The sequence below is a fragment of the Oryza sativa genome, chromosome 12 (genome assembly GCF_034140825.1).
Source record: "Oryza sativa Japonica Group chromosome 12, ASM3414082v1".
In the NCBI taxonomy this organism is placed as follows: Eukaryota; Viridiplantae; Streptophyta; class Magnoliopsida; order Poales; family Poaceae; genus Oryza; species Oryza sativa.
In genome coordinates, this window is record NC_089046.1 from 6,778,257 (window position 1) to 6,795,794 (window position 17,538).

The 17,538-nt window shown below is 41.3% G+C and overlaps 1 protein-coding gene across 1 annotated transcript; it reads right to left on the reverse strand.

Annotated features, from left to right (window-relative positions):
* Nucleotides 1-15,049: 15,049 nt before the first annotated feature.
* Nucleotides 15,050-16,894, reverse strand: LOC9270663 (xyloglucan galactosyltransferase KATAMARI1 homolog). Its single transcript, XM_015763971.3, has 2 exons — nucleotides 16,289-16,894; nucleotides 15,050-16,206 (listed from the first exon to the last, which is right to left on the reverse strand). The coding sequence occupies exons 1-2, from the start codon at nucleotides 16,747-16,749 to the stop codon at nucleotides 15,084-15,086; spliced, it is 1,584 nt and encodes a 527-aa protein (XP_015619457.1). The 5' UTR covers nucleotides 16,750-16,894; the 3' UTR covers nucleotides 15,050-15,083.
* Nucleotides 16,895-17,538: the final 644 nt, after the last annotated feature.

Below are 17,538 nucleotides of genomic sequence, written 5' to 3' on the forward strand. Positions count from 1 at the left end.
CACCGATGGTGCCGTGCATTCTTCGTCCCTAAGACTTGGGGAAAGAAAACCCTCGATTTAAATTTGATTGATTCCATTTCAAAGCAGCTGGTTCAAGTTAACAAGAAAGAGAGAGAGTCCCCTACTTCCAAGGCAAAGGTTAACATCAGTCACGGAAAAATAAAACATTCAGTCATTTTCATAGCGAACTCTTTTGGACGACAAATTTGAGCCAAGAATTTTTCAAGTTGGTTAATTGCAGATTTACCCCTAATGTAGTTGCAAATTAAAAGATTGCTTTGATCGGGGGTATTTTGGAGGAATATTTTGAGAATTGAATTGGTATCTGTAAAATACTAAAACTCATATGGTACAGAAGTCCTAAGGCTCATTGACACACATGAATTTTTTTTTCAAGTTCACGGGAATTTTATAAGAATTAGTGTAGTTCTTACAAAATTTGGTCCTCTATAATGCTTGCATTCCTCTATAATGCTTGCATTCCTGGCCAGATCTGACAAAACAAAAAGGGATATGAGAGAGCACAATACCTCGAGGTATTACGAATTTATGATACTTAAAATATTTTATCAAGTATCATTATATCTCTATATCTCTATCAAATTGTACTGTTATCTTTGTATGATTATACAATGACCCAGTGATACTACACTAGTACTCAAGATACCATGCTTCTTCCGTGGAAGAATTTTTTATAAAAAAAAATCAAGATATCTATGATACCTCGAATATTTATGGTACTGTATATCTCTATAAAATTTTAGTATTACCTTTATAATTATAGAATAAAACTCAATGATTCTGCCTTGCGTATTGTATCTCCATGACTCTTCGAAATATCATATAGAGGTATATATATCATCCAGTACAATGAGTGAATATATAGTATCATCCAAGCGTTATCACCAATATATCACAGAGATTCATGGAAAATCTCGGAGAATTTCAAATGAAAAAGAAACAAATCATTAAAAAGTACCCCAAATAAATCAGAAATTAAAAAAGAAAAACACCTCGTGATACCTTCACGATACCTACATCTATAAAATTTAGATTAGGGTATTTGGGAAATATATGAATTAAATTAAGAAACCCTGTAATAATGTTGACGATCGAGGGCCTCTGTTTCTTGACGAGGGAATCTATAGAGGGTACGTACGGCTTCCTTTCTTGACGAGGGCCTTTGTTTTACGTGGTCAAAAGACATCAGCTAGGCACGGCATTCTGGACCTAGCTTAATGAGATAAAACACCTTGATCAAAAATCTCTAGCTAATTAATTAATTAATTACTACTACTGGACTTGATAATTAAACCTGATCATCAATTCCTCTTAAAGAAACCAAGCCAGGTCTTTGATAAAAAAAAAGTTCTCACATCGTGTTGCGTAGCCTTCCGGTGCATTTGAGTCAATATATTGCTTCACTCTTTGATCCATCGCATGATACTGATCTGGAGAGATTTTTCAATTGAAATCCACGTACCCATCACCTACTCATAATAATACTCTGTTCTTATGTCAAGGTTCCCAACTCCCCCCTTCTCGTTTTCCACGCGCACGCTTTTCAAACTGCTAAACGGTGCGTTTTTTGCAAAAAGTTTATATTTGAAAGTTGCTTAAAAAATCATATTGATCCATTTTTGAAAAAAAAATAAATAATTAATTAATCACGTACTAATGGACTGCTTCTTTTTCTGTGCTGGAGGGATGGGTTCCCAACCCAGGCAAACGGACAGAGCCTAAGGCTCCGTTAAAACACATGATTGAATAACACAAAAGTATAGCAAAGAAAAACATATAATTTTAACGGGAATACAACTGCAAAATAGTTTATTACAAAACATGAGAAAATACAGAAACAATCATTTGAATATTTAATAAAAAACACAGAAATTAGATAAGAGAGTTAGACTCAAGAAATTTTCGAAGAGGTTAGAACTTGGAACTCTAGGTAACTTTTCTAAAAAAAATCTCTTAATTATCATCTATTTATAGAAATTAAAATATATGATTCAATCCTTTGTTTGAAAAGCGTTAGTAGTAATTTTTTTTTCTTTGTAGGAATGAAATTCTATAAGACTTTCAAACAATTTAAAGGGGCCTAAAGTAGCTATCGTTAAACCTAATTAATAATATGGCATCTTTTACCAATTATAACAACGAATGATTTAATACTATGCCGACGAACCTCCTATAACTCATGGGATGTTAGAATGGACAACTTCATTATCATGAAGTGTACACCATTGACACGACATCAATAAGCATTACTGTACATTATACGTAGCGAACACACGTACTATAAAACGACACTATAGATCGACCACGACCCTTCTCTAATCAATCAGGAGTACGTGCGTCGATGATACATGTTTCCAGAAAGATCTTCCCTAACAAGTCCATGATAGCAGGGTGATTTTTGCCCACTTAACCACCCAAGTGTTCCGCTAACATGATCAACCACGTCATTTTCCAAGGTGTCAAATGAACTACACACCGGCTGATGTGTTGTGTAGGCAGCAGGTATGCAGGATCAGCTCAACCAAAAAACTCCCAACTGCCCAACTGTCCGGTGGGGCCCACCTCCAACCGTCCTCTCGCGGCCGCCCAGCATGTGCGGGATATTTTCCTGCGTCTTTTTCTTTTTTTTTCCTACCGTTTGGTGGGTTGGCCGACGGCCGATCGAATTGAAGCGCGTGTGGTGTGTGGGGCCCGCGGGATTCTGTCGGCGAAGAGGGCGGCAGGCGAAGATTCCGCCACGTGGCGGCCCGGCTGTGCAGGTGAGTGTGGTTCCTCCATTTGGGTGTTTGAGCTTCTGGATTTTTCACATTTTGGTCCTTTTGAAAAACTTATTTCGCAAGTAGACCCTTAGAAAAACTTATCCCAAAAATGGTCCTTTTTGGGGCGCCAGAGTGGCTGGCGCCGTCGTTCAACAGGACGGCGCCAGCCTCTTTGGCGCCGTCCCCCTGCCGACGTGGCGGGGCGATGCTGAGATGGCTAGGGGGAGTGCGCCAGAGTGGCTGGCGCCCCCCCCCCCCCGAAATTTTTTATTTTTGTTTTATTTGTTTGATATTTTTTTCACGCTTAAGGACACACAAGAACCAACCATAGAAAAATTGAACTCAAATAGACGTAATATGTGACATGTAGAATTTTTACTCTCCTCTCCTCTCTCTCCGAACTAGTGCAGGGGAGAGAGATGTGCAACTTTTTTATTTTTATTTTATTTTTTGATATTTTTTTCACACTTAGGAACTCACAGGAACCAACCATGTAAAAAGTAAACTCAAACGGATGAAATATGTGGCATGTGGAATTTTCCAAAGCTCTACCGAAAAATTTCTCTCCTCGAAAACACAATCTTGCAAGCAGAATTTGGAGGTTTTAATATCGCCGAACCCGGCGAAGCGAGGGAGAATCGGATGTAACTTTTTCTGTAGATGTCCGTGCATATATTATTTGCCTGATTCCGAGTCCGTATGAGAAAGTTATGCCTATTTTAATAGATGACATATTTTGTCCATTTCGGTAGAGTTTTGGAAAATTCTACATGTCATATATTTTGTCCGTTTGAGTTTATTTTTTATACGGTTGGTTCCTATGTTCTCCTAAGTGTGAAAAAAATATCAAAAAAATAAAATAAAAATAAAAAAATTGCATCTCTATGTACTGTTTAACTTATATATGTCATTTCATGTGGTTATATTTTGAATTAGATTAAGTAATTTCATATAGTGGTAGAGTGCATTATGTTTAACATGCTGATCAAAGGGTTTTACTAAAAGAGTTATGGTCTAATTTTAGTGAAGGTGCAAAGTAGACTAAGTGGTATGCTAGATATTTTCAGACTTAGCTAAGTGGTAGTTCGAGTTTAAATTTTTTTTGTGGTTGGTTGTATCGTGATCCTGAGTGTGAAAAAACATCCGAAAAAATAAAATAAAAATGACACCGTTGTAACTCCATACAGAGAAACAGGAATGGAGGCGGCGGCGCCAGCCATGCTGGCGCCCTCCTCCCTGGGGCGGCGCCAGCATGGCTAGCGCCCTCCTCCTGCCACGTCGGTTCGCGTGCGCCACGGTGGCAGGAGGACGGCGCCAGAGAGGCTGGCGCCGTCCCATTGGATGACGGCGCCAGCCACTCTGGCGCTCCAAAAAGGACCATTTCTGGGATAAGTTTTTTCAGGGGTTTATTTGCGAAATAAGTTTTTCAAAAGGACCAAAATGTGAAAAATCCAGGTTTGAGCTTCATGTGGATCTCGATTAGGGGTGAAAACGGTACGGAAATTTCCGAGAATTCCGGCTACCGTTTCCGGTTTGCACCGACCGTTTCAATCGGTATCGGTAATTGTCGGTATCAGAAATGGAAACGGTAATCTCTTTCGGAAATGGTAGCGGAAATGATATGGGGTTTTTTCCGACCGTTTTGTCGGTAACCGTTTTTTATCGGTAATTTCCGTCAAATTTCCGACAAAATTCCGAAGAAGGAAGTCGGCTGGGCCTGGCTAGCAGGAGGAGGAGCCCATTAGGCATTAAGGAGCAGCCCATTCCGAATAAAGAAGCCAACTAGGCCTGACCGCATCATCGTCTTCATCGGCGCTGGGGCACCGCCGCGCCATGTTGGGCGCCGCCACCAGGTCGCCGACGCCGGCCGCAACCTCCTTCGCCCCGACGGCCTCCGTCGCAGCCGGCCACCTTCCCTCCCCCATGCTCCACCGCCGGCTTCCGTGCCACCGAGCCAAGCGCCGAGCGCCGCCGCACCGCCCCAGCCTCCTCCTCCCCACCGATGCCGCCCCTTTCTCCTCTCTCCTTCCCCCACCGCCGCCCTGCGCCAGGCCGCCATCTCCGGCGCCTCTCTCCTCTCGGGCGCGCGTGAAGGAGCCAAAGGCAGAGAAGAGAACGAGAGAGAAAACAGAGAAGAAATCGAGAGAGCAGAAAAAGGAACCGAGAGAAGGGAAGGATAAGAGAGAGAGAAAAAATAAAAGAAAGAGAGGAAAAGAAAGACTGTGGGATCCACTGGCGGGCCCCACCATCTTGACTCCTCTCTGTGATCGACCTGGAAATACCAAAAAGTCTAGTTTAGCATGAAACTTAATTACAACAGTAGTTATACAGTGTCAACATAAAAGTTCTTATGCAATGTGCCACTGTAGGACGACGATATAGCTATGTCAATTGATGATGAAATAATGAATGATGTTTGACAAGGAGCTGATCAGCTGAAGCCATGCCAGCTTGTGAGCTTGGTGTTCTCGAAGACTTCAAATCTATATCCTAAAAAAAGTCGGACAATATTAGTTATGCTGTAATCCTATCATGTAAGCCACATTGTATGCTTTAGCCACATTGATGTTGAAGTATCATTGAACTTTATTTATATTATTTATCAATCTTATTGTCAACTTATTAATCATCATATAACGGTGTTGTGTGGCAGCGTAATGATGCAAGGGTGAAATTATAAGGTCATCTTCATACATAGTTAAATGCGGGATGATACCACAGTTCGCTGTTTCCGACATGAATTTTCGACTTCCGTCCGATATCGGTATATTCCCGTTCCGACGGTTCCGTTTCCGAGATACCGATATAACCGATATCGTTACCGTTTCCGAGTATACCGTTCCGATTCCATTTTCGAGAAAATAAAATGAAAATGGAAATGGTAGAGGGTTTTTCCGACCGTTTCCGACCGTTTTCATCCCTAATCTCGATGACTCGTTATCTAAAAAAATCTTGTGTTTGATTTGATTGAAGTGCTTGATTAACCTTGGTAGTAATGAGGGTTTATAATTAGGATTGTGCATTTCTTAATTATTTAATGATTTTTTTCTTGAAAATTCATGTGTGACCACTACGATCGAACCAAGTACAAATAGTTACGTTAGTCCTCTTTGAAAAGATGTAGAAAATATAACTCCAATGTAGTCCCTCCTCTTTTTTTTTATTACGTCCAACATAAAGATAAAACAAAGGAAGTAATTTAATAAATAATAATTTGACAATTTGTTGTATTGGGTTGGGTGTGCATGAATGAATTCATATAAAGGAGGTCACTAAAAGTCTACAGCACTACTCCCTCCGGTTTCATTTTAATTGGCGTTTTGGACAATGACACGGTCTACAAAATATACATTTGACTTTATTTTCTATTATAATATATACAATAAATAAATGCATGTTTATTTTTATTATAGTGTTTTGAAATACAAATCTATATATGTTGTTCTAGTTTCTTTAAAGTAAATATTTTTAAAGTTATTGATGGTCAAAGTTACAAAAGTTTAACCTCAATCTTGTCTAAAACATCAATTATTATAAAACTGGAGGGAGTACCTATTTGAAACAAAAATTTGCTGGAATTGTTGAGGTTGATTGTTTAATTGATTAACGTAACAATACATTAGTATTTTGAGAAATAAAATTCACAAAAACCTTGAACAAGTGACCTACACAATGCAATCAAAGTTTTTGTTTTTTAGAAATCGTATTTTTCTGGTATTCCCTCCATTACATATTACATAAATTGTTTGACTTTTCTTCTAATCAAACTTTGTTAAGTTTGACTATATCTATAGAAAAATTTAGTAACATATAAAATATCAAATTAGTTTTATTAAATCTTACATTGAATATATTTTAATAATATATTTGTTTTGTGTTAAAAACACTACTATATTTTTCTATAGATTTGGTCAAACTTAAAAAAGACTAGAAAGAACGGGACCTGAATTGTCAAATAATAATAATAATAATAATAATAATAATAATAATAATAATAATAATAATAATAATAATAATAATAACAATAATAACAACCACAACAACACAACCTTCAATCCAATCCTTCCCACTATACTCATGAATTGGAAACCCCCAGCTACTATCTGCTACCATCGATGAGTGATCTGATATCCGACCGATGAAATACGCATATAACAAGCCAACAATAGCTCCTCATCGGCAGTAGGGGTGTACTACTAGTGTGGGTTGCTTGGTTTAAGGGATGAGATGGGTTAGGTTGAGGGTGTTTCGTTTGGATATGGATAGGATGGGATGGACCCTGACATGACATATTCTATAAGATCTGGGTTAGTCTTGCCTTTTAAACTAGTGGACCTATCCAATCCACTTCTCTCTCGGTGACATGTAGGACATGCTTTAAAAATTAGCACCAACCCGATACCTTATACCAAATGAATAGATGAGTCTAACTCATCCTGTTTTATTTCTAAACCAAACAACCAAGCACATGTTTAGCGCATCACCAACAGTCTACTAATAATCTATCGCCAAAATTTAATTTTTGGGATTCCTAAACTGAAAATAGGTGTTGAAAAAACCCCTTCCTCCAAGAGATAGCCTAAATTCAATCCCAAAAACTAAAAGTGGGCCCTTCTGTTAAACTACCAATAGAAATTCTAGTTTTTTTCTTTTCCCGTGCGCAGAAGGAGATCGCCCCGACGGGGGAAGGAGAGGAGAAACGCGGAAGGAGGGGAGAAACACGCGGAAGGAGGGGATTGGGAGTCGTTCTCTCGCCCTCAAATACACGTACCGAGAAAATTGGAGATGGGAACTTTAAAACATCAAGAGCTCTTTTGGGAATCTGTTGGACCAGTTTTTTTAACCAAAATCCCAAAAATATAGGATTGGGGATGTAATAGCTAGACTGTTGATGATGCTCTTACATATTTAATCTGAAAAACAACTTCTTTTGAAAAACTCAACAATATTTATGAGTAGTTTTTTTAATGAAAGATGTACGTTGCATATTCAGAAATATGAGTAGTACTCATTTCGTCCTAGAAAAAAATCAACTTTTTAAAACGAATCTAGATAGATGTTTGTTCAATTTTTTTATTTTACTTAGAGCGAGAATAATATTAGAGCTCACTTCCTACTATTAGCCCATCTTAAGCCAACATATATAATAGATTAGCTATAAGATTGGCTACAATTTTCTTCTCCTCTCTCTAGCTATCTCTCACGTGTACATTTATTATATTTGTCTTGGAGCTTATGTTAAGCTAGCTCTTCCGTGAGAGCCAATATCCTTAATTTTTTTTTGTTACCTCTCTCCTCCATGTAAGTTTATAGCTCACTCTTATCCTTGCTCTTAGGGCGTTTACAATACGCCGGGCAATTTTGCTGGTCCTGGGCTGCTAGGTAGGATGAGGAACTTCACAAGTCACAAAACTCACAGTACAAAATCCCTGTGCAGACTATTTTTAGTGGGTCCCATAGGTCACAATCACTTTTTTATCAACCCCTCCTTCTCTCCTCCTAGTTTTCTCCTGACAAATTTTAGCTTTCTCTGACAAATTTTGAGGAGGTTCGGGTGGTCAAATGAAGCTCCCTGTTCTTGGCTGCTCCTTCCTCCATGCTGATGTGGCTTGGATTCTACGCGCTGATGAGATGAGGCTGAATGCCACCTCACTGTACTGTGAATGGCCTTTAGGGTATAGCTGCGGGATATGCAGGAATGGGATGGACACACACGTGGCTGTAGCTGTGTGTAGCATGGGACCATGTGATTGACGGCGTGGGCCGAGCTACGTACCTTGTTCTTGTTTGACTTTGACCTCTCCATCGTCGATTGTGTGAGCTGTGCGCAGTGCGCGCGCTGGTGAAGTGGTGAGTGGTGATGACTTGGCGTGCTGCTGCATTGTTTATTGGTTGAGATTGTTTATTTGACCTCTCCATCATATTGAGTTGAACACGATTAACACAGCTAGCTAGCTTTTGTTTATTGGTTGACAGTGCCATGCATTCTTTTTTTCTCCCAATTATAAAGCACACGCGGTGACACACATGCGGCACTGCACATGCATCATGAGACTCACACATCGGAGAATACGTTTTTCTAGAAGACACTAAAAGAGACAAAAATCAGTGAAACATCTCTAATCTCATTAAATTCATATAAAAAGCACATTTACGTATACGTAATTTTATGGGCATCAGAATTTAAACATTAATGCGTGAAGAAGTCATGCACTTCATACTTCACCACATGTGCTCTTCCTCACCATACATTTGATCTTATCAAGATGCGGTGGCGGTGGCTTCAAATACTCGCCAGCTTATACAAAAAAATAGGAGTAATAGAAAAGCTAAGGAATAGTTAATTACTCGGTGATCAGCATATCTCTGAACTTTTGCAAATGTCTAAAATTTATCCCTGAACTTTAAAACCGAACAATTACTATCTTTAAACAACACTTAGTCATTTTTCATTCTTTAACCAGATTCAAAGTGATTCTGGATTACATGGTATTGCGATTTAAGGTTGAAAAATCTTTTGGTTCTTAAAAATCAGTGCATGATAAATCCATAAAATTCCTTAAAAGTATAACTTACTTTTTACGACATGAATAACATATTTTTTTTAACCATGTAAATATAATAATTTGGCTGCACAAAATAGTTTTGTAATATATTTAAAATCAATTTTTTTCTTGGAATAATATTTATTTTGGAATGGACCTAATTTATCTAGATTTAAAGCTAGATAAATTAGGTCCATTCCAAATGACCAAATGACCGGACAAATCACACACATAGCAAATCTGTCATCCTAGTTCGGATTGTTCTTCTTCTTCTTTTTCTTGAAGTCAGTGGTCTGTTGAACTTTGAAGAATTTTTCTTTGTTCTTGTTTTGGGCTTTGTGCATCACATTAGCACTAGACTACCTACCATCGCCCTTAGACACAACGTCTTTTCCTTAAGCTTTCTCCTCAACATTAAGAGACATTATACTATCAAGTATCAACCACTCAATGGAGTACTCCTGTCTCCTATCTCTTGTGTTTGAGACATTATACTAAAATTTCTCCATGAAGAAGGTAGTTTCACAATAATGCATGCAGCCACAAAATTGTTGAGTAAAACACACTTGGGGAGTTTGAGTTCCTTCTATTAAAAAATTATAAGCAATATGCTCCCGATAAGTGTCCTGACTCTATAGGCAATGCTCCGAATAAGTCTTATGTTTTCTGGAAAAAGGTAGTTTTGCAATAATACACGCGGCCACAAATTTATTAGGTAAGACACACTTGAGGAGTTTGGAGTTTGAGTTCCCTCAACTGTCTCTTGTGTTAGAGTGCACAACCGAAGCTGATTTGTTAGGTAAGACACAATTGAGAAGTACTAGTTTTCTTAACTGTCTCTTGTGTTTGAGTGCAGTACCGAAACTTTCCATGAAAAAGATAAGTTTCGCAATAATGCAAGCAGCCACAAATTTGTCAAGTGAATTCAAGTTCCCTTAACTGTCTCTTGTATTTTAGTGTAGTACTGAAACTTTTTCATGAAAAAGGTACTTTCGCAATAATGCAAGCAGCTAAATTTATCAAGTAAGATACACTTGAGGAGTCCGAGTTCATTCTGTTAAAAATCTATAGGCATTTGCTTCGGATAACCATGCAACCACAAATTTGTTGGGTAAGACATACTTGATGATGCGGTGGGGAGCGATGCAGTGGGACCGGCGAGCGAGATGTGGGACGGCGCGGATGCGGGATGCATTGTCGATCGAACGGTTTTGGAAAAACTAATGACGTGGGAAGCACCAAGAAGCAGAGAATTTCTGGTAGTGGGGATGATTTGTATATGTATATATGATTTGAGTTCCTTCTATTAGAAATCTGTGGGCAATGCTTCAGACTTCGCACACCGAATTATTCTTTCTAGTTTTCTCCGTTACGCATGTCTCAAGTGACTAGCTAGGAGATCACTCTTTTTTTAAGGAGATCATTCTTTCCTAGGATGGACAAGGTGATTCTAAGCATCTCATACATATGTCTTCCATAAGATAGACTTGTGTGTTTTTCCAAAAAATTAATCTCCAAATAAACCTTATCTCATCTATTAATTCGAACGGATATAACGACCAAGCGTGTACTACTGAAAACTTGCTCGACTACTGGCCCCAGAAAATTGACGTCCTCGAGTAACCAACATTGTAGAGGTCAAACTGCATGCGACAATATGGATCCACGAAATTGACAGAGTTGGAGGCGGCAGAAACAACAGACGAAAATCCAACAACATGGACCAATTCCACAGATCGAGAGATATTCAGATGGAGTATATACCTCTCAGTCTCAGAGACGGAGATGTCAAGCTGTTCCAGTCAAGTCTGCACCTCATCATCTATATATTCATCTGACGTCTGGTTCAGTCAGGGCCGGGATTCATCAGCCGAAGACTTGAACAAGCAGGAGTAGCTTCTGCTCATCCATCACGGTCAATCTCCAACAGCAGCATTTGCAGTCAGAAATCACTCGCTATCATATACTCCTATATACGTACAGCATTTGGGCAAATCCTATGACGTACATTTTATGGATTCAGAAGTACAGATAGTCAAATACATGTAGGCGATTGCACTTCAAAGTTGGGTGTTGGAAACTGACGAAAGCATCCATCAATTATCCTCTCAAGTCTCGAGTCAAGATAAAACCACACGATGATTCATTTGATTGGCTTCCAAGTTTTGGGTTATTAAGAAATTAAAAGGAATCAGTTTTACTCGCTCAAACTATTTCATCTCTGAGAAGACTTCATCTTATGTTGCTCCTTTAACTATACTAAAATCTGATGCGGCAAATACCCCTCATGTGTGCGTCGTCGCGGTCAATTTCTCCAACAGCATATAAGCCCCTTCTATCTCTCTCTCAAAGAATTAATTCAAGGCTGGCTTCTCTGACTGAATTAATCAAATGCTCTCAATTCACAAATTAACTCGTATATATATATGATCCATCTGATTTATTTGGCTTCAGGAGTTTGGATTACTGCACCCAGTAGTTCTGTATGTTCCTCACTTAAATGCCCCTGATCTGTCCAAACAACCGGTCTTTTTGGCCCGGAATAAGTCCATTTTGCCTCCCTCATCTCTTGCGCTTCCGTGAATAACATCTCTCAACCGGAAAACCGGGTATAACGCCTCCTTCATCTCTGAAAACTAGAGCAAATCACCTCCCTCGGTGGTTTTGCTGGCGGTTTCGTCCGACGTGGCGTTGTTAACCCAGTTGACAAGCTGACTCAGCGTGGTGGGACCCACATGTTAGTGTGTAGCTCTCTCTCTCCCTTATCTCTCCCTCCCCTGGCCTTTCCCTTCACCCCGGTGCAGTTCGTCGACGTGGGTCGGGCACAAGGCGGCTGGTGGCGCGTTGCGACGGAGAGAGGTAGCCGTGCGGCGGCGGTGATGCGGGAGAGTGCACGCGGCGGGTGGCGCGGCGATCGGCTACGGACGACCGTGCGCAGTGGGCCAACCTTGCGCAGGCACGGTGGTTGGCGAGGCCGGGCAACCACTAACAAAGGCCGGGGGAGAGAGAGAGAGATAAGGGAGAGAGAGAGGTACACACTCACATGTGGGTCCCACCACGCTGAGTCAGCTTGTCAACGGGTCAACAACGCCACGTCGGACAAAACCGCCAGCAAAACCACTGAGGGAAATGATTTGCTCTAGTTTTCAGAGATGAAGGAGGCGTTATACCCTGTCTTTCGGTTGAGGGATGTTATTCACACAAGCGCAAGAGATGAGGGAGGCAAAATGGACCTATTCCTTCTGGCCCAACCCATGAATTACATAACAGGCCGGCCCATTCAGAAATCGATTTGCTTTTCCTTATACTTCACGGTTTAACTTCTGGCCCAAAAAAATTGACTAAGAAAGGTTTTATAAAAAAAAAGCAATTCTACGGTATTTGAGAAGATACCATAAGGTAAAAAAACTTAGTGTAAAATTTGGTATCTCAACTTAGACATCAAGAAGTACCAAATTTACTATAGAAAAGGTGGTACCTCCTCAAGAACCGTGAAATTGCTTAAAAAAATTGTTTATCAATTTAAAAAGTGTGAGCCGCAATAATAGTAGCACTTTAGAATAAAGCGACCTACACGATATGATCATATGAGTGCTCTAGGTTCATCAGTACTTCAGCGTGCGATGTGGAAGTGAATGAAAATCAATGAAAAGTTGTTGATGGGTCATGCAATTGTAGGTTGGCATGCCGAGCCCATTCGTCACGTCAAGAATCACCTACCAAACAGTGTCATGTTTTGATTAAGAAAAAAATTAAGTCACTCATTTGTTGAGTGATCTGATCTGTCTTGTTGGCATGATGACATGACATTCTTAATAGCACGTAAGCCTGATCTTGCACGTTGGCCTTCTGTAACCTCAGACTTGATAACAGTCCTCCAATTAATGGAGTCATAAAGGAATCAAGTTAGAAACTAGTACAGTATTACTTAACATTTGTAAAGCTTCATGATTAAATGAAATGAGATATAGTCACCCTTAGCTTGTTCCACAACTTTCACTACAATAGCTTGGCCCTGCTTATATACAGACTACTCTGAATACTCAAATCTATTTTCCTTTTGACTCCAAGTCATTGATTGAGTTGGATTTATTACTAAGTCTCCCCAGCACATGCATGCCATTTGTTTGGCACTGTTACACACACCTTTCTTGTCACACACCCTAGGAACTAGTTTTGCCCAAAACATTGGATCAATAATTATCACTACTCTCTTTTTTCTTCTTCTAATAGACGCCATTGAGTTTTGACATGATGTTTAACCATTCGTTCTATTAAAAAAAAATATATAAATGTTATATTTATTTTATTGTGACATGTTTTATTATTAAATAAACTTTAAGAATGACTTATACTTGCATATTTTCATGAATTTTATAAATAATGTGAAAGATCAAAAGTTACTTTAAAAGTCAACAACATCATCTTTTTTATAAAACAAATGGAGGTAGTATATTTTTAGTCTTATTGGTGCATACAATGCTAGGGTCTTCGATCACTTGGGTAAAATCATAATTGAGGTTGTAAGGGAATCTGTTTGTTGGCTTTAATCCATCCAACTGAGAAATGTTCTCGCCTACTTGACTAAATCACGTGGAGTATCTACTATAGGGTTTATGAAATTTGAACGGATCGAACTGGGTCAAATTGATGATAAACGCTCAAAATTCAAGGTAATGACTCAAATTTTATCAAATTATGTTGAACTCAACCTAGTTGTACCAATTTGAGCTGTCTTGCATAGGTTGATAACCGCGATATATGTTTGAGTGCTTATCTTATCGTCGTGTTTGCGAGCCTTTATCTATTTGTCGTTGTGTTTGCTCTCCAAGTCTAAAAGACTTCCATGTTAATAGAGAGAGAAAAAAAAATCCATGTTATTGTTGATCATGTGCATTTGGTTGTTCTAGATTATTATATAGTGTAAATTGACAATTCTCTACCATTATAAAAATTGAAGATATTTTTGCTGGTACTTTGGTACGTCATCTGTGTATGAGTCGGTTTTTAAATCCATTCGCTTTTGGAAATATAGATCCATATTTAAGTCGGGTTTTAAGTTCGTTCATTTTTGGAATACAAAATGAGTCGTATAAGAAATATCTTTAAAAACTCGCATGCTAATTTGAGATGATCGGACTCCTAATTGCAGCTCATGATTTTCTAGAAAAATATATATCAAAGCAAATTCCCATATTGAATTTCACCTTCACTAAACCGTATAACAATAATAAGATTAAAATAACATTCACCCGTTGCAATGCACGGGCATTTTCTAGTGTATATATATACATGTACAAAGTTGTTTTGAAATAATAGGAATAGAAGAAGAATTGTATATCAAATACACTTTAATCGATCTAGCTCCTAGCAGTTTGTGCAGGAAATTTGGCTATTTATTTTATACCAATGCCAAACCATATAAGTAATTTGCATTCAAGCTATACTAATATGTAAAACTGAAAGCCTCTCTTCTTCAAAGCTTGAGGATATATTGGGCACACAGCCGCTTGACAAGATACAATTAATAAAATCTACATATATACAAACTGAAAGCAATCTAGTTGATTGTTTTTTTATTCTAATTTTCTCTCGCTCATCATACCGCCAATATACGCACTGATATATTTATATTTATATTTATATGTCACTAACATACACGGCAACAGTGACAATTTAACATCAACAAAAAAACACAACAATTAACAAAACGAACACTACTAATTAACACAAAAAAAAAATCTCCATTTCACTTGTGTCATGAATCTTTTGCAACCACATCGTCGTCACCATCTAGCTTCCATCCCAAGATCTCGCCATTCTTGATCCTCCTCATCCTCGCCATGATCTCGTCGAAGGTGATGTCGAAGGCGTCCCTCATGTCGCCCTCGAATCTCACCCTAGGGTCCTTGTACACGAACCTAGGGATCATCCTGATCACCTCCTCTCTCATGGCGGCCACCTCGTCGTCGCTGAACCTCCTCAACACCTCCTCGATGCGCACCCGGCCTTCGACGACATCATCGGGGTCGATGACTACGGAGTATCGCCGGCGATCAACGGTGGCGTTGTCGTTGTCGGCGTCGGCGTCGCGCTCGTGCCATTGGTACTGCTTCTTGAACGTGGAGGCCTCGTGGAAGAACACCGGGATGCAGCCGGCGAGGACGGTGTCGATGGAGGAGCGGCGCATGAAGGAGTCGCCGGGAGGCTGGAGGCAGAAGCGGGCGGAGGCGAAGAGCGCGACGAGGCGGCGCGGCGAGCGGCAGGTGATGCTGCCCTCGAGGCCGTGGCTGCAGTCGAGCATGCCGCACCGCCCCGGCGGCGAGGCGGTGCACTCGTCGATGATGTGGTCGCGGATGGCGAGCGTGCCGTTGGCGCGGCGCGCGCCGGCGAACGCGAACAGCCATGGGCGGCGCGCGGCGCGCGCCGTGGCCTGCCACGCCGACACCTCGCGCGCCGACGACGGGTGGAAGTAGCTCGGGTACGGCACGGCGAAGTCGCGGCGCTCCCAGATGTTGGACTCGTAGGTGAGCACCGTCATGTTGCCGGACTCCGGCCGGGAGAGGAAGCCGTTGCCGCAGCCGAGGGAGTCGCCGGCGCCGCCCCGCCGGAACATCCACGTGGTGCGCGCGGCGACCATGAAGTGGTCGCGCCCGCCGAGCGCCGCCCACGACGGCTGCGACGTCAGCCACCGGAGGAACTCCCTGGGCGGCTCGTTCCTCTCCGTGGCGCTCGACCCGCACTTGTGCCGGTTCAGCTCCAGCGCCGGGTAGAACGCCACGTACACCGCCGTCGCCGCCGCCATGTCGCTGGTGAGGCACTCGTACCGCCGCATCCGATTGTGGAAGATCACCTCCAGCGCGTACTGGTCCGTGTTATACCTGCATCCATGGAATCCAAGATGATCACCAACCGGCGACGGCGACGGCGACGGCGAGGCGACTGACACGACGCGTTCCTTACCATCCGGTGTTGGGAATGATGTCGCCGTCGACGGTGGCGTTGCCGGCGGCGGCGGGAGGGATGACGGGGCCGAGGCCGGAGTTGGACATGACGACACAGACATGGTACGGGTCGTCGAACACCTTCGGCCCCTCGACGCACTCGGTGAGCATCTGAAACCGCCGTGGCACCTCCAGCACATACACATACCGCCCATCGCACGACGCCTCCGCCGCAGCCTTCGCCGGCGACGACGAGCGCCTCCTCACGATGCCGCCATCGTCGTCGCCGGCAACATCGGGCCGAGGAGGGAGGAATCTGGCGTTGAGCGCCAGCGGGAGGACGACGCGGCGCGACAGCAGGTAGGAGGGGTAGGGGAAGAGCGAGAGGTGGAAGACCTGGAAATGGAGGAGGCAGGAGAGCAGCCATGAGCCGACGATGAGGAGCCCATAGAGGACATACTTGGGGTAGTTGGCCTCCATGGGGGCGGCGCAACTACTAGAAAAACAGATTTTCGCTGCGGCCAAAATGTCTCTCTCTACGCCACGACGGCAGCGGCTAGAGCTTAGAACAAGCTATAGCTAGAGGAGAGCATCCATGGGGGTGGAGGGTTTAGTAGGGGAGAAGGGTGATGGTGGAATCAAAGAATCCATCCATTAATTGGGTGAGAAGGTTAAGAAGGAGAGGGGAGACCAATTGCTAGGGGTTTGAGTTAAATTAGTTGTTATTTTATGTGATCATTGACCACAAGTGTACGTACGGTATCAGCTGGGTTAAATTTATTAATTTTTTTAGTTGTTAATTAAAAAAATGTAATTAACTTAAGCTAATTAACCTAGCTGTGTCAGCATTTGTAGCTACTGATCAGTTAAGTATGGGGTAGTCGTATCTTCGGGCACTGTACGTTCTGCACAAACGCATTGTCTATGTTGCGTCTGATGTAAGTTGCAGCGCGGTAAAAAATAATTGTGCATCCAAAGTCTAACCCTGCTAGGGTTAATTCATTGATCCTGCAGGTTTAATTTGTTATCAGATTTTTTTTTTACATGAAGTTTTAAAATCAACAGTTGAGGAGTAGTGTGTATATGTGGTTAATTGTTTATATATATGTTGAATGTATATATGGTTGTGCGTGTGTGATCTATATATGACCACTCGTGTGAGGCATGTTGATTAAGTCAGCACTTGATCTAATTAAGATCAGTACGTTGATAGTATGAACAGTAGTACGTCATTATGATATATCTCAGTTTGTAATCAGTATAGGTATC